The sequence below is a fragment of the Capricornis sumatraensis genome, chromosome 8 (genome assembly GCF_032405125.1).
Source record: "Capricornis sumatraensis isolate serow.1 chromosome 8, serow.2, whole genome shotgun sequence".
Lineage (NCBI taxonomy): Eukaryota > Metazoa > Chordata > Mammalia > Artiodactyla > Bovidae > Capricornis > Capricornis sumatraensis.
The window spans coordinates 12,276,850-12,298,437 of record NC_091076.1 but is presented as its reverse complement, the minus strand read 5'-3'; the positions used below and the strand labels follow the sequence as shown (position 1 = coordinate 12,298,437).

Here is a 21,588-nt window from a genome sequence, read left to right as displayed (position 1 = left end):
TGGGTCATCACAAAATTTCCCTGGCCTAGACCATCTGCCAGTTGCTATCCTTGGGGCTGCCTCTCCCCAGCTTCAGTCATGTAGTTCTGGAGGAAACTGACAATCATGTGTGCTGCTGAGTCAGGGCAAAAGACCATGTAAAGCCAGTCATATGACCACATGTCCCTGCCAGGATGGCTGATCTAGGGCTGTACATGTAATCTGAGGTGGGTCACTCAGAGAACACCCTTGAAGTCTGATGTCTACAATCTTTTTTCCTTACTAGGTGATGCATTCAAAATACAAAACCCTAGGGCAGGTAGCTTGACTCCCTCACTAGGTGTTGAAGCCTTAGGGAAGAAAGTTGCCAGGCTAAGACCATCAAAGTAGACTGAAGGGAAACAGTGAAGGTGAGAGAGAATTGATGACTTCTGATTTCTTGGATCCAGTCACTGAGATCTTTGTATTTGCTCTGATTCTTGTGTCCTGGATTCCCAGAATAATTTCAATAAGTCTCAATTTTCCTTGAAGCCAGTTGGAGTAGGGCTCCTCTCAATTTTGATTCAGTCTTGGTTCTAGAACTTTCACTCCCAGACTCAAACAGAGGCAACCATTTGTTTCAGCACCATTAAGAGTGAAACCTTTTATTCTTTACTGAGAAGAGGGTGTGCAGACCACCAAATACAGATCACAAGCATCCTTGGAAGTAGTGCTCAACGTGTGAGTGAGTGTGTGTTAGGAACGGCCTTCTGATTCCTGAACCACTCCAAGCATTTACACTGCCCGTGCCAGGCCAATCCTGTCATTTCCTCGATCAAAAACCGAGAAATACACCCGCAGAAAGACGTCACCCAGGAACCAGGTCTCTCTAGATGAACTAAAATCGTGCTCATCAAAGGCGGGATAACAATAGCCTGTAGAATGCTGGGGAAGTCAGAGACACACACCAGTCAGCATGAGCCCTTACAGGTGACTTCCCCCAATATCCAGACCCAGCACAATTCTTTGCTTTATTTCCCTCTTTTGGTATCAAGGGGTTTTCTCAGCAGCAGGGGATGTGAGAGTTCATCCAAAACCAAAGAAGGCCAAGACATGAGGTTGCCATGAGGAAAGGTGTGATGAGTGGAGGACTGGGAGTTGGGGAAAAAGAGGAATGAAAAACAACAAAGTCCTACTGTATAGCGTAAGGAACTATATTCAATATTCAGTGATAAACCACATGAAAACGAATAAGAAAAAAATATATTTTTATATGTATAACTGACTCACATTGCTGTGCAGGAGAACTTAATGGAACACTGAAGATTAGCCACACTTCAATATAACTTTTTAGAAAAGAATAAGTGTGTCCAAAGTTCCTCTCACTTCCTGTTTCTTTCCTTCTGACTTCTGCTGCTTGTTTTCTCTGCAAAGAATGCTGGTTCTCCTCCTGCCTCCTCACAATCCATACTTTATTTAAAAGCTTTTTTTTTTTTTTTTTTTAGTATAGCTGATTAACAATATTCTGAGTTTCAGTTGGACATTAAAGAGACTCAGCCGTATGTATCCAGGTGTCCTGGTCCCAAGGACACCCCTCCCATCCAGGCTGTCATATAACTGAGCAGAGTTCACTGTGTTGCAAAGTAACTGGTTGTTGGTTATCCATCTTAAATAGAGCAGTGCCCACAACACGTTGTTGAAGACTTAACTCAGGAATCTGAGAAGCCTCCTTTGGCCCAAACTCACCCTCTTTGGCCATTCCAGGCTTGGTTGAGTAATGTACTCTGGTTCCCCATCCCCACCAGTCAGTCCGTAGCCCTCATCACCCCTCATAAGTCCCCAGGGCCCCAGTGCAGAGCACCTTGAGATGCCATTTGCATGGAATACCGTGCAGTTTTGCCTAGAACCAAGCAACCCTCCATATGGCTCAATGATTTTGTGGTTTTAGAATTCCTGAAATTCCCTCTTTCTCAAAGCCTTTTTTGAGCCCATCAGCCTTCTCTGAACTCTCGAAGGGAGCTGACATGCCAGGGGTGAGCAGTCACTGTACACCCTTTATTCACCTTAGTATGCAACCTCCCCACAGAGGAGTCAGGTACCTCAACTCACAAAGGAGGCACCTGGCCGCAGCAAGGGGAAGATGCAGCTGAGAACTACGGTGACCATGTAATTTATCATCCAAACCAGGAAAACTTTCAGAAGGGAATGGAGACTGTTAACTTACGCTGGGACATCACACTGGGACTGTCCCCAGTCATTCTCCGTGTCACATGGCCTATTTCAGGGACTGCTAGTGCTGACTTTCATGCTCATGCACCTAAGGGTTCAGATTGAATTGAAGCTCTTTGAGGACTGAGGACCTTAGTGTTCCCCTCTCCCTGACCCCCACCATGCCATATGGTGTGGTATCTCCACATTTATTTCAGGAAGATCAGTGTCCCACACGGCCCTTTACTTTCAAATGATTGCTTTTGTGGGAGTCACTGGCCCAGCTACAGGGCTCAACAGCATCTCCAATGGTGTGACATGGCCTCCAAAGGGTGCCCTCCTTCCAGCAGCAGCCCAAGGGTTCCTGCAAGCTCCAGTTTGAGAACCAACCCTCAGTATTGTCCCCTCACCTTGAGAATGTAGGCTTGAGCTGGCACTGGGTAGTCGATGCCGTTGATGGTGAAGATAATAGAGGGCAGGGTATTGACCGCAGAACATGAAACATAGTGCTGTTAGAAAGAGAGGGAGAGAGGTTGGCCCTGGAGATCCTTGTGTGTGGAGACTGGGAGTGACCCTGGGGCATGACCCTCACCTTGGAAAGCCAACGTGTGGCGCTGATGAGCTTCCGTATCTTATTGACCAGTTTTCTTGGGCCTAGGATATGTGATGTCCCAGTGTCCACAAAGGCCTCGCAGCCAAGAGAACAAGCAATAACGTATCTTTTCATGGAGATGCTGAGAGACAATGGAAGAAAGCTGGCATCAAGGTCACTTGAGTCTCCTCAGTGTTACCCCCTTTCCGACTGTCTCATAAACAGCCCTTCGTCTCTTACCCACTTTTCCTTTACTCTCGACACAGCACCTTTCCTGACATCCTCGAATGCAGTACTTGAATACACCAGGATCTTTTGTACCTTAACACAAGCTGGTCTTCCTTCCTAGAAGACTCCACTTCCCTTTGACTAGCAAGTTTCTTCTCATCTTCCAGATTCCAGCTTAATTGTATTGTTTTCAGGAATTCTTTCCCCCGGTGTTTATCAGCCTCCTATCTTGGTATCTCTCTGTAGACCCTTCCTCATGTCTGCTGCTACTGCTGCTGCTGCTAACTCACTTCAGTCATGTTCAGCTTTGTGGGACCTCATAGAGGGCAGCCACCAAGCTCCACAGTCCCTGGGACTTTCCAGGCAAAGTACTGGAATGGGTGGCCTTTGCCTTATCCTCCTCATATCTAGCATATACCGAAGTCACAATTCACTATGTGGGTGAGTCACTTCATGTACATCTGCTTTCTTAGATGTGAGGGCGGGTTTTATTCTCCTTGCCTCCCTAAAGTGCCTGGCACACAGTGGACGCCCAATGCTTCTCTGTTTAATGAGAGAATGAAAACTGAGAAAATAATAAGAAACATCCAGAGAGCTGTATCTGATGGGGAACAAATAACAGGTCTCAAACAGAGTGAAGATGGAGATTCTCAGGGGCAGCAGATTCTCATAGCAGGAGGAGAGAGGGGCTCCTCTGGGAGAGCATGTCTTCCAGCACTGCGCCTACCACCAGCTCAGACCCTGAGATCCTGGCCAGGAAATACATGACTAGCCAACAGAAACTCCAAAGGACAGGTCAGCTTTTCTCTGAGGTATCACACAGAAACCTATCAATTATGCCTCTTGTCCACAGGTCACTCCAGGATCCCACCTTCCTGATTCTCTATTATAGCCCCTGTCCCACTGTGTGCCCAAGAGCATGGGGTGTCATTTTTATTAGTTGCTTTCACATCTTCAGACTGCAGCCATCATCTCTCGACTGCTGGCTAGCTGCTCCCTAATAAGACCAGTTTTCCCCCATTTTCTCAGGACTGTCCCAGTTTTTAAAATGACATTTATCTGTACTGAGAACTTCCTATGTCCTAGGTAGCCCTGGACAGTCGGTCATCTTATCATAGCTCTGTTCAGGCTGGAGAAATTCTCCCTGATCCTCTGTTTACCACACTGTTGAGTCCTCTAACCATGCTCCCCACCTCAAAGGGCAGTGGGTTCAGGGCTTTCCCATCTGCACAGACCTCTCTGGTCCCTTTTAGAACGCTGGCCAGAGTCTTGCTCAGAAGGCCTGGGGATTATGAACCCATAGGTTGTTTGTGTAACTATGTGCCTGTGTGTTAGTTTGTATGTGTGTTTGTATGTGTCTCTGTGTGTGCTTGTGTGTCTCTGACTAGCTATGCAAGTTTATATGTGTCTTTGTGTAGGTTTATATGTGTGTGATTGTGTGTTTCCATCTGTCTATGTGCCTGTCTCTATCGTTGAAGATGGTGTATATGTCTGTGTGACTGTGTGTCTGAGAATGCATTTGTGTGTGTCTGCCTGTGTCCATGTACAGTAGTGGGAATTTCACTTCGGCTGACCCTCAGAGAGAGACGCTTACCGGTTCATGTGTACTCTCCAGTCACTTGCTTTGATCACTGGTACCCAGTTGAGCTCTCCCTTGTAGTAGCGGTGGTCCACTCCACCAAACATCACCACACTACCCTCCTGCTTGTCTCTGTAGAGAGAACAGAGTGGGGGATCCTTGGAGGACAGTAACAACAGCAATGTCTGAGAGCTGTGCTGGTCCACCCATCAAGGCCCTAATAAGGTCCCCATGTACAGATGCAGAAATCGAGTCTAAGAGAGATTGAGATCCAGACTGTGGTCTGTTACCGGCTAGTGAGTGGAACAGAGGAGGCCAGAAGCACTTGGCTGGGCTCCAGGCACTATGTCTTCTGAAGATCCCCTGGACCTCCAGCGACCTCAGTGCTCAGACACCCTCAGAGGACACAGTGCTGAAATGCTTTGGCTTTCCCCTTGTCCACCTTGTCATTTTTTCGGGAAAATCAAGGCCTGGGACTTCTAAGGGTGTGGGTTCAGATCACCCAGTGTTGGCTCCAACGGCCTATGACCTCTACTGTCCAAAGAGCAACACACTCAGAAGGGACTCCACCTCTGTTCTCCCTGTCTTGAAATGCCTAATATTTCTTGAATAAGGGATCCCACACTTTTGTGTTGCACACTTTCATTTCTCACTGGCTCTTACAAATGGGGTAGCTGGTCCTGGGCTCCCAGTGAAATGCTAATAAGGAAGGAAAGATATCCACCATCCTTCTTCTTCCTTCCTTATCAAATTCATAAGCAAATCCTAATACCTTTTCCTTCAACTTGTTTTCTGTTGCCTTCCATTAGCCTTCCTCCTCACTCACCCCCTAGACCATGTTACTGGTCTTGAGCCCAGGAGTAGAGTTGGGTTCCAATAAAATTTTATTTATAAAAGCCAGGGGTGAAGCCAGTTGGGCCCTGGGGCCATAGTTATCCTGGGTTAGATTACCTCTCAGAGTACTTCTTTATCAAGTATTCTATAATTTTCTTGCACCTGAAAGCATCTTACATCTAATTAGGACAAAGATATTGTCCACCTCAGACTTACTTGCTCAAGTAGAAGGCAAAAACTGGCTCCGAAATGGCACCTTGATTCTTCAGCTTGTCAAATATGGGGATGGCTCCAAAGAAGGATGCGTTGGGGTAGCTCAAGCCCAAGATGCCATCAAAAGTTATATTCTCAAACCCAGATTCTGCAATGCTTAGACCAAACATCTGGTCAGTACTTACAAGGTCCCCAATCTGTGGGAGAGAAGAGTGTTGACACTTGCAGATACTGGAAGTGGGGCTAGCACTGGCCTGGGGTGCATTGCCATTAGATCCTCAGAGAAGAATTCAGGCTGGGCTCTGTCTTTGGTTGCCCACAAATGGGTAGAGAAACCTAGAAGGGGAATTTGGGTTCCATTTGAGAGAGCCTGTGAATTATAAAGCATCTGCCACTCTGAAAAACACCACCTAGGTGAGTCAAATTGGCCTCGTGGCTTCTGTTCATGTGGGGCAACCAAGAGTCAGGCCAGGTCCCATAGGTGCCACCTGAGGGACAAAAATACCGAGGACAAGAGAGCCTTCTCTTTGGCATCACTGTGACCTAATGACAGGAATGGACTGCATTCTCTGTAATTACTCAGGATTCTGCATCTGTCTTAGAAGACAGAAGCCAAAAACACAATCTTGTTTGTAGGGTGCTATGAAATTACTGTCTGGGGAATTCACTTTTGGGGATCTGTGTATATTTCTGTGAGTGTGTATGAGAGAGAAAAAGAGAGAGGGGAACTGCTCAAGTATTTTAGAGGAGGCAGGCCATAGGTTTATCAGACACTCAAGGGTCGTCTAGAGTGATAATTCATTTATCAGGCCCCTTGACTTCTCAGGCCTCCCACTCTGGATACCTGAAGTCCTTGACCGCCTCCAGGGTCCCCAGATCAGTTTTACCCTGTCTCCCAACACCCCACAGCAACTTCAGTCCTGAAAAGCCAGCCTAACTCCACCTTTTACCTCATGTGTGCCCTCACCAAGGCCCTTGCTGTCTGCACCTCAGTTTCCTCATATGTCTCATGAGCTAATCACAGTAACTGCTGTTAGGTTGTTGCAGGATTAAACCAGTTATCACCTGAAAGTGCCTGGAAGAGTCTGTGAATATAAAAGTGGGTGCTTTTATGCCTTCTTCTCGCACACAGAAAAATGAACCATGAACTGCTCATGGGCAGAGGAGCTGCAAGTCCACACCTCAAGCCACTCTCTGGGTTAGCTAATTTCTTTGCTTGAGTATAACCACAGGCACTGCCTCCCCCGAGACACGAACCTGTGGGTAAGATGGCCAATATCTATGGGAGTTAGGCTAGGAAGGGTCCTGCCAGATGGTTCTGCATCTGTTTTGCCAACAGTGGTCACTCCATACCCAGTCCTGCCTCAGCATTTGTTATACTGTTACCCGAACTGTGTCATGAACAACAACTCCTTCAACTATCCCAGTTCCATAGAAGATCCTGAAGGTCTTATTGGTAAGCCGGTAGGTGGAAGACAGATGATGTCTGAACATAACGTGTTTAGCTGCAGACACAAGAGATGAGTGCCATCAGGTGCCAAGGGTGGAAACAGGGTGGCAGGGCAAGTGAAAAACAATCCGGATAGGGGGTATGTATACTCACAACAGGTTGAGCTGTTGCACAAGAGAGAGGGGACCCACAAGTCAGATGAGCCTGTGTCAAAGAGAACCTGGAATTCCTGAGGGGGTGTTCCAATGGTGATGTTACCCAGGTAGACCAACTACAAGGAGAAGGATGGAGTGGGTTAGTGCAGAACTGGCTACCCTCTATTCCCAAACTGATGCCACCCTCTATTCCCAAACTGATTCTTCCCTCTGGATGTCACATATCCCTTGAGATCACTTTCTAACCACCGTGCAGCTCACAGACTTTGGTCACAGACATATCTGCATTTGGTATATTTTTCCTGTGCTATATTGTATGCAGGATATTAACTCTATGACCAGGCGTTGAAGTGGCACCTTCTGCATGGAAAGCCCAGAGGCATACCATTGGGCCTCCAATACCACTGGAAACCCAGGGAAGCCCTGGTGCCTTCATTTGGGAAGCTCTGTAGTCTCTTCAAACCCAGCATTAGCACCTGCTTCTCCAGGAGGTCCTTCTTGATCAACCCCAGCCACTTCCTCTAAACTCAGACCACATCCAATCAACATCACACAGGTGACCCTTTCATTTGACATGTATTTACTCTTTGCCTATCTCTCAGGCTGGCATGCACTTTTCTGAAGACATCTTGAACACAAAGTAAGCCCTTTTTCTAATCTAAAAACAGGAACCACAGTGATTCTTATGGCCATACTCAGAATACAGTTTCAGTAACTTTTTACGGCTGTGTTCTTGCATCTGTGGCAACAGATTTCCTCTACCTGGGGATTCACAATTGCTTTGCAGTTGGTTCTACCGTTTGATCAGTGATGGTTCACTCTTCACCTATAACTGAGTGGCTCACTTAGTTCATAAGGAACAATCGCCCTCCAACTAATGACACATGTTTGATACGGAAATGGATGTTTACCTGCCACCTGGTAATCTCCGGGCCCAATCACAAAGACCAACAGTTGAGAATGAGAGTGCCTTCTCCTCTGGGTGGGGTCCCTCTTTTCCAGTGTCTCTGCTTCCTGCAGGAACCCCAACCCCAACATCCCACCTGGCACCTCTAGATGAGCCCCGTGCTAGGCTAGAGTACCAGGGGGCGCTGTGGAGCACCATCCTCCCAAAATACTCACATCCCAGATGTTCCTCAGTGGGTGAGTAGTGAGATTTGAGCCACGAAAAGAAATCTGGGACAATCTGTAAGGATGCTCCTTCAGGAAATTGTTCAGCATGTTTTTTCCACTGGCGGTATTGCTCATGGTCTTCACTCTCCTTAGAGGTATTCTTTCACCAAGCATTTGACAAAGAAATCAAAGCAGATAATCCAATTAGCTCTCAGTGTTAAGGTATAACTGTCACTGTAATAGTCCTGTGTATTTTCTAATTATTTTTATGAGGCACATTATTATCAGAATTTTATGCATATCTGCAATCTTTGGTAAGCCAAATGACCATGTGGCGTCTAAGTCACCCCTTCGATAAAATGGTGGAATGTAACAATACAAACCCTCCAAATAGAATAACTTGGGGATAAGTGAAGTAATGGATATAAGGTACCTGATAAATAGGAAGTCTCAACCATGACAGTCTTTAGCATTGCTGTTGCCTTCTCACACATTCCTTCTCATAGAACCTCAAGGAGGGAGGTATAAGGGGGACTCTTATCCTCTTTTACAAGGGAGCAACTTGAAATGCAAGAGGTTTCTGAGTTGACTGTGTTCACACTGCTTGTTTGATATAAAACAGTGTAAAATGGTTTATCTTTCTCCAAGTTGAAAGAGAAGAGAGAGTTGAAAGAAGAATCCAAGATATAGGGAACAAGTAAGGGAATTTCCGAGGCTTAAGAAGGAGGAAGAGTCAAATGAAAACTTAAAAGAAAACAACACAAAGAGAAATAGACTCCCAGTGACTTGCAAAGAGATGGAGAGATAAATGACAGTGATACAGAGATGCAGACATAGGCATATACACACTGAAATAGACCGGGATAAAAGTGGACATGTTGAATAAAATGTAGAAAAATGCTATTCCACAGGACCACATCGACATCTGCAAAAACTATGCACTGAACAGTTGCAAGGAGTTGCATTTTCAATAGGTCATGACATGACTGGTCCTCAAGATTTGTGCAAACCAAATCTACACCAAGACATTGAGATCCACAGTTCCTATAGAAACTTACTTATCAATAAGTAAGAGTTGAACCTTAAGACTCTGAGGGAAATATTCCATTCCCTTCTACACCTGATGGCTGGAAGAATAATCAGATGAAAAGAAAAATCCAAGAAAGGAATATGATGTGACGTACAGTCCCCATACTTACTTGACTATGCACTCTGAGAAGGCCACCAGCACAAGGAGCACAAGCCACTTCATGTTTCTTTCCTGGCTCCAAGTATTCAAGGAGGTTTGGGTTCTTAGCATGTAGTGGTGACCAGGAGCCCCTAGTTATATATGCTCTGACCTACCCTACTTCTCCCCTTTAGGCCACTAAAGATCTGAAAACAACAACAACAACAAAGGTCTCGATAAAATCTTTACCTTCATGAGTGTCCTTGGCGAGGGCCTTTGAAGCTTTTCAGAATACAGAGAATTGAACTGCATTCTCTTCTTTGAAGCTTGAATGGAAAATCAAACTGATCTGCATGCACATCTAAGAAGACGAAAAACCTTGCATATTTGGAGAAAAAACTGCTAAGAACATCATGAAAATGGATACTAGGGGCCATGCTCGACACTCGTGGTCTCATGTCATCTTCCTAGCCACTTGATGAGATAGGCATTGCTGTCTTCTTTGGAGAGGAGACTGCTAGGAGGATAAGCTGTCAAAAGGCAAACTGAAGACTTCAGGGGCAACCCAGGGACATACAACTGGCTTAGGTATTGAGTCTAATGGCAGACATCAGGGGCACCTATGATGCCAGTCTGCATCAATGATTTAGGACAGAGCAGTACTTCGATTGCATGGTTTCAGTTTTGGAAGAAATGTCATATGCTTCCACAAGATAATTTATATCTCCAACAATTGTACAAGGAAGAACTGTGTGCTAGGCTCTGAGTTACAGGCTTCAAAGTCAAAGTTGATCAAGGCAAAAGTAGTCTTTATCTAAAGAGAGCTAGAAGTCTAGTTCTCACAAACTCATGTCCCCAGGAGGCAGGAGATATGATACTAGGACTAGGTGGCCATGTTGGAATCTGGGCAGCACAGGCCTTACCATTGGGAGCAGCCTTTCCTCCACTTCACCCATGCTGGAAAGCAGGCCAGTTGACTATGTTTTCAAGAGAATTACAATCTATTGACTTTAATGCTAGCAAACTAATTTTTTCCCCCAAAAAAATGATTTTGAATGAAATCTCCACAGCAATGTGCTGGAATCAGCCTTCAGTCTGCAGGTTTTTGTGTCTGGCCTAGACTTGGGAGTGCAGTGGGGACAGAGAGGAGTTGAGTACATGTTGGTTGACTTTAAAAGAGACTCAATGCACACTAAACATGCTGACACGTTGGAAAAGACCCTGATATTAGGAAAGATTGAAGGTATGAGGAGAAGCATACGAAAGAGAATGAGATGGTTGGATGGCATCACCAAGTCGATGGACATGAGCTTGAGCAAGCTCCGGGAGCTGGTGATGGACAGGGAAGCCTGGATGGTATGGATTCCTGTCTATGGCATTGCAAAGAGATGGACACAAGGGAAGGAGAGAACTGAAGTGAACAAATTGAGAACAAAGACTAATAAATCTAATTGCATCAAGTTGTTGACAAGCTACCTATCACAACACATTACTTAAGTGCCCTTAAAATTCAGACTTATGACTCTACATTCAGAGTGGAATATCTTCTAAGGGAAAACAAGAATACTGCCCATCAAAAACAATACCAAAGAAACCAAAAGAAAAAAAGGGAAATAAACCTGGCACTATATTCAACAACTATATTTCCTTGGTATGTCTAATTTTCTTGAAGAAATCTGTAGTCGTTCCCATTGAATTGTTTTCCTCTATGTATTTTCATTGATTGCTGAGGAAGACTTTCTTATCTTTCCTTGCTATTTTTTTGGAATTCTGCATTCAAATGGGTATATCTTTGCTTTTCTCCCTTGCTTTTTGCTTCCCTTCTTTTCACAGATATTTGCAAGGCCTCCTCAGACAGCCATTTTGCTGTTTTGCATTTCTTTTTCTTGGGGATGGTCTTGATTTCTGTCTCCTGTACAATGTCATGAACCTAGATCTAGTCCATTAAATCTATTTCTCACTTCCGCTGTATAGTCCTAAGGCATTTGACTTAGGTCATACCTGAATGGTTTAGTGTTTTTCTCCACTTTCTTCAGTTTCAGTCTGAACTTGGCAATCAGGTGTTCATGATCTGAGCCATCGTCAGCTCCCAGTCTTGTTTTTGCTTACTGTATAGAGCTTCTCTATCTTTGGCTGCAAAGAATATAATCAATCCGATTTTGATGTCAACCATCAGGTGATGTCCATGTGGACAGTCTTCTCTTGTGTTGTTGGAAGAGGATGTTTGCCATGACCAGCACGTTCTCTTGGCAGAACTCTATTAGCCTTTGGCCTGCTTCATTCTGTACTCCAAGGCTAAATTTGTGTGTTACTCCTGGTGTTTCTTGACTCCTATTATTGCATTCCAGTCCCTATAATGAAAAGAACATCTTTTTTGGGGTGTTAGTTCTAGAAGGTCTTGTAGGTCTTCATAGAACTGTTCAGCTTCAGCTTTTTCAATGTTACTGATCAGGACATAGACATGGATTACCATGATATTGAATGGTTTGCCTTGGAAATAAAGAGATCATTTTTGAGATTGCATTCAAGTACTGCATTTCAGACTCTTTTGTTGACTCTGATGTCTACTCCATTTCTTCTAAGGGATTCCTGCCCACAGTAGTAGGTATAATGGTCATCTGAGTTAAATTCACCCATTCCAGTCTATCTTAGTTCGCTGAATCCTAGAATGCCTATGTTCACTCTTGTCATCTCTGGTTTGACCCTTTCCAATTTGCCTTGATTCATGGACCTAACAATCCAGGTTCTTATGCAATATTGCTCTCTACAGCATCGAATCTTGCTTCTATCACGAGTCCCATGCACAACTGGGTATTGTCTTTGCTTTGGCCCCATCCCTTCATTCTTCCTGGAATGATTTCTCCACTGATCTCCAGTAGCATATTAGGCAGCTACCGACCTGGGGAGTTCATCTTTCAGTGTCCTATCTTTTTACCTTATCATACTGTTCATGGGGTTCTCAAGGCAAGAATACTGAAGTAGTTTGCCTTTTCCTTCTCCACTGGACCACATTCTGTCAGACTTCCCCACCATGACCCCTTCATCTTGAGTGACGCTGCATGGCATGGCTTAGTTTCATTGAGTTAGACAAGGCTGTGATCCATGTGACAGATTTGCTAGTTGTCTGTGATTGTGGTTTCAGTCTGTCTGCCTTCTGATGCCCTCTCTCAGTGCCTACCATCTTACTTGGGTTTCTCTTACCTTGGATGTGGAGTATCTCTTCATGGCTACTCCAGCAAAGCACAGCCGCTGCTCCTTACCTTGGAAGTAGGGTAGAACCTCTTGGTGCCACCCCTGATTTGGACATGAGGTAGTCCCTCTCCACCACGCTTCTGTACTGCCATTACAGCTGCCATGCATCTGCACTGCCATCTCATCTGCAGCTAGCAATAATTCAACAACTATTGTTACTCATATTGTTTCTGTTATTGTGATGGAATCATACGTATGTTAACAGGTAAAAGCAAGACAATCATTAAAACTAATGTTCTGAAATAAGTTTTCACTCTCCAGAAAAAAGAGGTTCACACATAGTATATCAAAGTTCATTTCAAATCCTGCTGTCTTAAATCTTGAACTGAAAGCAAAAGATTGTACCAACTAATTATATTTCTTTTTATTTTAATTTTTAAGGAAGATGTATACTTCCTCCTCTGACCACTGTAAAGCATAGAAGCAGTGACAACTTGATAACAGTAACTCTTTTGAGGTCTGACTTCTAGCTTCTAAATACATTTCCCATCAGACAATCTTAAAGAGATGGCTGATTTCAGGACTGGGTAAAGAAATGTACAAAATAATGTTGGAAATCGTGAAGGACCAGAAAGCTGAGGGACTTCAAAAACTAACGGGGACTCTAGAGAAGTTTTAGGAGTCCAAATGAAAAGGCCAAACACCTACCAGTTTTTTGGGCAGAATGATGTTTCTGCTTCTCAACACACTGTTTATGTTTGTCATAGCTTTCGTGCCAAAAAGCAAATGTCTTCTGATGTCATGGCTGCATGCAACATCCACAGTGGTTTTAGAGGCTAAGATGAAAAAATCTCTCACAGCTTCCAACTTTTGTCCTTCTATTTGCCAGAAAGGATGGGGCTGGATCCCATGATCTTAGTTTTTTTTAATTTTTAATTTTAAGCTGGCCGAATGTGTCCAAATGTTAATAGGCAACATCTAATTTGTCACTGTGATAGGCTGTTAGAGCACCAATTCACCATTGTGAGCACTGAGAAAGGAAAATAATCATCAATATTTATGCTATTTTTGTTTCTATTAAGCATAAGTTATGTAACTACAAACAATTCCAGGAAAACAAGCTAGACTGTCCCTTCTAGGGGTGATGAGAGTGTGATGGGGAGCAACTATAATACAGATGATGCCTCATTCACTGGACTATGGTTCACCTCCTGCTGTGGAGGTCTGATTCCTAATAGACCAAAGACTGGTACTAGTTCTGACCCACTGTGCTGGTATTGTGGACTTCTTCTCTAAAACCAATAGTGCAACATTCTGTAGGACAAACACCCTTGCTTCCTCCCCGTTTCTGAACGAATAAATGGCATTAAGATTGGGAAAGGAACACTTATGTAGTCCTAAAGGAGGACAACCAAATGCAACATATGACTACATTCTTTCAATAAACTGTGAAAGGTATCTGCTTTTTGAGAATCAGCGAAATTTGCACAGAGACTGGATATAAAATATTTATTTTCTTGGGAACAAAAGAGCAGTTTTTTCATATCCTATCATTCTACCACGAATACTCATTATGTGTATTTTGAGAAATGTTCATCTTGTCCCTAAAATACTTCAGGAAAAATGAATAAGGAGTAAAAGAGAGAATGAAATGAAGGCCGGTCTTGATTTAAAAACGGATAGCTGCTATGGTATGCATAGCTGCTCTGAAGTGAATTGTGTCCACCCTTGACTCCCAATATAATGATACTAGGAAGTAGTGCCTTTGGGAGGTACCCAGGTTGACATGGGGTTTTGATGGTGGTCCCTCATGATGAGATTAGACTCTCCCTCTTTTTCTCTCTTATTCTCCCTCTTCTTCCTTCCCTTCAACCACCACATGTGAGAACATAGCAAGATGAGAAAGACTGATGCAAGTCAAGACTGTCTCTGCTGGGAACTCAATTGGCCACCACCTTGATGTTGCATAGTCTCAAGTCTATGACAATCTGTGGGACTCAGAGGTTAGTTTTGTAGTTATCGATGCTGAATGGTGAAATATAGGGTTCATGACACTCTTCTTTCTTATATTTGTTATTTTCAAAATAGTTTTGCAATAAGAGGTTTACAGAAATCCATTTTGAAGTTTCTGTCTTAGTGATACTATCGTCTCAAATGAGTGTCTCTCAGGCTTGCTTTCCCTGGCCACTGCACTCTAACAAGCACAGACCCTCATCCAAAAAGTGTGTAGACCCCTCCCTCCATCAAAACAATAATTATGCTTACCAAAGTAGAAAGGTGGGAGAGGGATAATTTGAGATTAATATATGTATACTACTTTATTTAATAGATAACAAAGACCTACTGTACAGCACAGAAACTCTACTCAATTGTCTGTAATGTCCTTAGGAGAAAATAATCTAAGAAACAATAGGTACATGTGTATGTATAAGGGAATTAATTTCCCATACAACTAATATTAATACAATGCTGTAAGTCAACTACACTCCTGTACAAACCAAAACGTGAATTAAAAAAAAAAAAATACGCTTACATGTAGAGACCCATGGAGTTCTTTAGACTCGCAGGATGTCAGATATGATGCTTGAGATGGCAGACTGGGTGCAGAAATCTAGACATTATCTGAGGTTGCATTTTCCTGAGCTTTGGTGTCCTTTGCTTCTAGTGTCTCCTTTGATTTGTCTTTGGAAGATCTAATACAAGGGCTTGGAGACACCAGCTGGGTGCTAGTTGAAGGACTAGAGGGAGGCGCTAGCGGGAGAGTGAAATCCCAGCTCCCTAGCCTTGGTTTGAGGCACGATTGAGGCACAGCTTATATCCCAATTTCCCTGTGAAAACAGGCTGTAGCTTCCTTCTCCGTGACTTGCAGGATATCAGACTCAGACTGGTTTAATCATTTTCCATGTCCTGCTTCCCTTGAGGCCTCACTGGTTTCTCTGGGAGAATTTTATTTTATTTTATTTTACTTAATTTTATTTTTACTTTTATTTTTGGCAGCACTATGTCTTCATTGAGGAGAAGGCAGACACCACTCTGGTACTCTTGCCTGGAAAATCCCATGAACAGAGGAGCCTGGAAGGCTGCAGTCCATGGAGTCGCTGAGGGTCAGACAGGACTAAAATACTTCACTTTCACTTTTCACTTTCATTCATTGGAGAAGGAAATGGCAACCCACTCCACTGTTCTTGCCTGGAGAATCCCAGGGATGAGGGAGCCTGGTGGGTGGTTGTTTATGTGGTAGCACAGAGTTGGACACAACTGAAGTGAATTAGAAGCAGTAGTACGTCTTCATTGCTGCTCAGGACCTCTCTATTTTCAGCGAGCAGGGGCTCCTCTGTAATTGCAGTGCACTGGCTTTTCAATCCTGTGCATCTCTAGATGTGGATCACAGGCTCTAGACCACTCAGGCTCAGTAGCTGTGGTCTACTGGCTTAGTTGCCCTGGTGCATCTGCAATCTTCCCAAACCAGGTCTCAAGCACATATCTTAAGTACTGGCTCAAAAGGGGAAACTCTCTGGATGTAATTAGAAATAAATCACTTTTACATGAAACTTGGCAACATAGACTATTTATGAGAATACTGATAGAGAATTGTCTCTGCTTCAAGCAAGCTCCTGAAATCAGGACTGATTGAGGTCCCCCCCCCCCACCCCCCGACCGCGGGTTCCTACAGGATCTTGAAGCTCTCCTGCCATGTGGCTTTGTTCTTGCTTCAGTTTCTGAATCCCACACTAGAGCACAGCTTCCAGAGGGCAGGGCTGTCACTTGACTCACTTGTAAATATTCTTCAGTACATATTGTCTCATTCAGACCCTAATGTCAAGAAAAGGCTAACACAAATATCAGTTATTTTATTACGAGTGTTAGGTTACAAGTTCAACGACTGTAATCAAAACCTTATTAATATTGTCTTAAATACAATACAATTTCAATTCTCTTTCATATAATGTTATTGCAGGTCTCTCCACAGAGATGAGGGCCCACTTCTTTCTTGTCACATCTTCCACCTGTGCTAATTACCTCTGGTCTAACATGTCTGCTCCAGCTCCTGTCATTATATCTCCATTCCAGCTAGTGGGACAGAAAATACCACTTCCATTTGGAAGTGCCATATCACCTCTACTCCAATTCCACTGGCCGAAGTATCCTCCATTGTCATGGCAAACCTGGGGGTTATGGGCACACAGAAGGGCAGGGGAATGTGATCCTACTGAATAACATTCACGATGAGTAACAAGGGCCACCACCCTTCATTCATATCCCTGTATTCATTCTTCTTTGGTTCTTCCCAAACAGCTCTCAGTCTGTTTTGGCCTGCAGAGATGGATATGGATGAGGTTATAAGAAAGGACATGGCCCAGGCTCTACAAATATGGAAAAAAACAAGAATGGAAAGAAGATAAGAATGCATAAAAATTCAAAATCTAAAGTAAAGCATGCTTATAATCATAATTTTGCATGTATACAATTTAGGTATAATGGTTGGTAAATCAAAAAATAAGAGAAATGTAAAATATACATATATTCACTAAACACAACAAAATAACAAGTCTACATCATATTAAACACCTAGTAGTATCAGGATTAAGTTTGGATGCACATTATGTTAAACTAAAACAACTAAAACTTTAGTAAGATAAATTTGATTTTTCTCTCCCACTGAAAAAAAGCTGGAGGTGGGCCAGCCAGAACTTGGGTGCTATCTGTCTCCAAGGTTACATGATTGTCCAATATAACTGCAGGAATTCCAGCCATCACAACTAAAATCCAGAAACTAAATTCCTACTTAGGAAGTAGGTGGGGAAAAGAAGAGTCCCATCTCTCAGCTGAATCAGCTCCTTTAAAGTAGTCTTCCAATAAATCCCTCTTACAGATCTGCTTGCATCTCAAAGTCACCAGTCACAACTAAGAGCACGGGTAGTTAGGAAGTGCAGTTCTGTAGGTACTGGGCTGATGGCTATATAACAAACTATTTTCACTTTTGAAAGAGAACCAGGGAATACATAATATTGTAGATAGCCTGCAGCGCCTACCTTAAAGAACAACAATAACAACAACCAAAAGAATGGAATAGCCTGAACGGCAGGGCACAGTGTGGGAGCCAGGTGAAAGGAGCAGCAATGAGAAACAGCTAGATGGATCTGATTTGTGCTCCAGGAAATAGAGGCAGACTGGTCATGAGAGACCTTCTAAAGACTGAAGTGAGGATTACACATACCACACGACCCAGTTTGGTTTGAAACTGCTTTTCCAACTCAGGGCCCAAATCTCTCTCAATTGTTCAGCTTATTTCTATTCATATCACTTCTCCATTTAGTCCACTAGCATTACAATATCCAGTATTGAGAACTTAGCAACACTTTCTAGAAGTGGGTAGAAACAGAATGACTATTTCTACTTTAGTATTTGTTTGTCCTGATCAAGGTCCTTTGAAAAGACTGAAATGACTAGAATTATGGAGATCTCACGTTTCCTCTAAAATCCCAAACAAGAATGTGACTTCCTTGGACCTGGAGGGGATGCATTTACTTTTGGATCCACAGGTCTTAGCAGAACAGTAAGTACCCTGTATATGAACAAATTACATATGAAAGGGTGTTCAAAAATCCCAATTTCTTCATAAATCCAGCAAAGGTACTTAGGTAGCCAACTAAGACAATTGGCTATATATTACTGTAGTTTAATAGCTTTATGATACTTTTCACACAAATAATACTTAAAAAAACAAACACAACAAAAGAAACATTTTTCATCTTGCAGTACCTGGATATGGCATGGCAACCCACTCCAGTATTCTTTTCTTGAGAATCCCCATGGCAAGAGGAGCCTGGCAGACTGCAGTCCATTTGTTGAAAATTCAGACATAGCTGAGCAAGTAAGCACACCTTTAAAAATAGAATAGTAGTGCCGTCTACATTATCACTGCATTTATTCTTCGTTTCAGACAGCATAGGTTTGAAATAAAAGTCCTGCACTATTGTACTCCATATAGTTCTGTACAGTAAAGTACACAAATGCACACCAACTTGTCTTGGATGTACCCACGACAATGTGTGTCATATCTGTGAACAAACTGATGTGATTGTACTTGCAAATGCACTTTTACATGTTTGAAAGTTTTCTACTTGAATATTTGTATGTAACAAACTTGCTACACAGGTTTTCAGTGGATGTATGTAGTGAAGGAACAAGAGAGGAGAGTAAGGAGCTGCCTGTTCTTTCCCTTTTTGTGGGTATTATGGCCACTCTGAATAGGAATTTCATTTGGTGTAATTGAAGCCCTGTGTATGGGAACATGGCTGCAAGTGATAGTGGACCAGAATCCCAGGAGGTAGGACAAGAGCCGTGGTTGGTTGAAAAGAGCCAAGAGTGCGAAATAGGAGGAAACAAGTTTTCACTGGTTTATGTGAAAGACTCAGCAAATATCATCCAGCTTTGTGTGTAGTGCTGAGCTGTGGTTTAGATGAGCAGTCCCTGTTGCCCAGGATGAGCAAAAGAGGAGAAGAGAGAGGAAACTGAACCATGAAAATCAAACATGAATGTCTAGTGTTGTCCATATATGTCAAGTATGTCTAGTATTGAAGAGATATAAGACCTGTCAATTTATCTGCTCCCTCCTGAGAAGAATTAGGGTTGTAAAAGAGGGAATGTCTGCACTATGCTAGCACCTTATTCTTCTGTCCAGTGAACATTAATTTCTAATGCCATTTTTTATGAACAGAGGATGTACATTGTATGATTGAAGTCTTCTAATGTACTGTTCCATAAAAACTTTTGATGCTGTTCTGTGCCCAGGCACATGGGTCCCTGGGGCCTGGCAGGCTCTGTTTTGGCTGCACAGTGCAGTGTATGGGGATCTACTGTCGTCTGGGCCCTGGGTTATATCTTCAGTCTGGGTTCACATCTGAGGAGTTAACTCTAGTCGGGTTTAATTCGATCCTCTTGCTCTTTATCTTCAGTTTGTCCCATGTTCTTTCTTTCCATGTCTCTTTTTACCCCTGACTTCTCTGTGGCTGAGTAGTTTTTCGGATTCCCTGTTACATCTTGTCATTTTATTAACTGTAACTGTTTTTTTAAGTAGTTTTAAGATCCATGGTATGCATCTTTAACTTGCTATTCTATCATTATTAATTATGACAATTATTAAATTATTTATTTATCATTTCTTTGTCTGTACTGGGTCTTAGTGGGGCATGCAGGAACTTTCTTGCGTTAGGGACTCTCTATTTGAGGAGGGCAAGCTCAGTACTTGCAGCATTAACTTTATGTGAGACATTCAGGCTTAGTGCTCAGTGGCATGTGGGATCTTAGTTCTCTGACAAAGGAACAATGCTTTGCCATTTGCAAATGATTTGCATTGAAAAGCAGATCCTTAAACCCTGGACCACCAAGGAAATCCCTATATTTGCTTTTTAATACATATAAAATATTTATCATTTTTGAGTACTGTTCATTCCCCCTGTAGACCCAGATTGTCACTTGGTTTTAAATTCCTTCTGATTTGAAACCTTTCAAAAAAACATTTATGACATTGGTCTGTTGGTGGTGATGCAGTCTTGCTGTTGTTATATGTCTGAAAAAGTACTTTATCTGGTTTTTGATATGTATTTTTCTTGGGTATAGAATTCTGAGTAAATTATGTTCCTCTCAGCATTTAAGATGTGGTGCCAGTGTCCTCTGGCTAACATTGTTTCTTTTGCTTAATCTGCTGTCATGCCTATTTCTTGTTCTACTGTGTCGGTTTTTCCTTGTGGTTACATTTCTTTGGTTATTGTCTTAAACCATGAATTATGATGTGCCTTTGTATAGTTGTCATATTTCTTGTCCTTGAATTAATTGAGCTTCTGTGTTAACAGGTTTAAAGCATTCATCATTCCTGGAAATTTTTCAGCCAGTAATTGTGCAGGTTTTTTGCTCTATTCTCCTGTCTTTCACTACCTGTGGGATTCCATTTACAAATATTTTAGCACACTTAAATTTACTTCAAAGCTCTCTGATGTGCAATAAATTTTTTCCATGGTGTTTACGTTTCTATTTTACATGTCTCTATTTTGCATGTCTCTATTTAACATACTGAATATTCTTCAGCTTCATGCATATAAGGATTATTGACAATCACTCACCTAGAACCAGACATCCTAGAATGTGATGTCAAATGAGCCTAAAAAGCATCATTATGAACAAAGCTAGTGGAGATGATGGAACTTCATTTGAGCTATTTCAAATCGTGAAATATGATGCTGCAAAAGTGCTGCACTCAATATGCTAACATAATTTGGAAAACTCAGCAGTGGCCACAGGACTGGAAAAGGTCAGGTTTCATTCCAATCCCTAAGAAAGGCAATGCCAAAGAATGCTCAAACTACTTCACAATTGCACTCATCTCACACGCTAGTAAAATAATGCTCAAAATTCTCCAAGACAGGCTTCAGCAATACATGAATCGTGCAATTCCAGATGTTCAAGCTGGTTTTAGGAAAGGCAGAGGAACCAGAGATCAAGTTCCCAACATCCACTGGATAATCAAAAATGCAAGAGAGTTCCAAAATATATCTATTTCTGCTTTAATCACTATACCAAAGTCTTTGACTGTGTGGATCACAATAAACTGCAAAATTCTGAAAGAAATGGGAATAACAGACAACCTGCCCTGCCTCTTGAGAAACCTGTATGCAGGTCAGGAAGCAACAGTTAGAACTGGACATGGAACAACAGACTGGTTCCAAAAAGCAAAAGGAGTAAGTCTAGGCTGTATATTGTCACTCTGCTTATTTAACTAGTATGCAGAGTACATCATGAGAAAGGCAGGACTGGAAGAAACACAAGCTGGAATCAAGATTGCCGGGAGAAATATCAATAAATTCAGATATGCAGATGACACCACCCTTATGGCAGAAT

General features: G+C 42.7%; 1 protein-coding gene across 1 annotated transcript; it reads right to left on the bottom strand.

Moving 5' to 3' along the window:
* Positions 1 to 753: 753 nt before the first annotated feature.
* Positions 754 to 9,630, bottom strand: LOC138082788 (pregnancy-associated glycoprotein 1-like). The gene is made up of 9 exons (XM_068976125.1): positions 9,530 to 9,630; positions 8,340 to 8,490; positions 7,216 to 7,333; positions 6,999 to 7,117; positions 5,616 to 5,809; positions 4,581 to 4,697; positions 2,759 to 2,900; positions 2,577 to 2,675; positions 754 to 903 (listed from the first exon to the last, which is right to left on the bottom strand). The coding sequence occupies exons 1-9, from the start codon at positions 9,628 to 9,630 to the stop codon at positions 754 to 756; spliced, it is 1,191 nt and encodes a 396-aa protein (XP_068832226.1).
* Between the last annotated feature and the right edge of the window lie 11,958 nt (positions 9,631 to 21,588).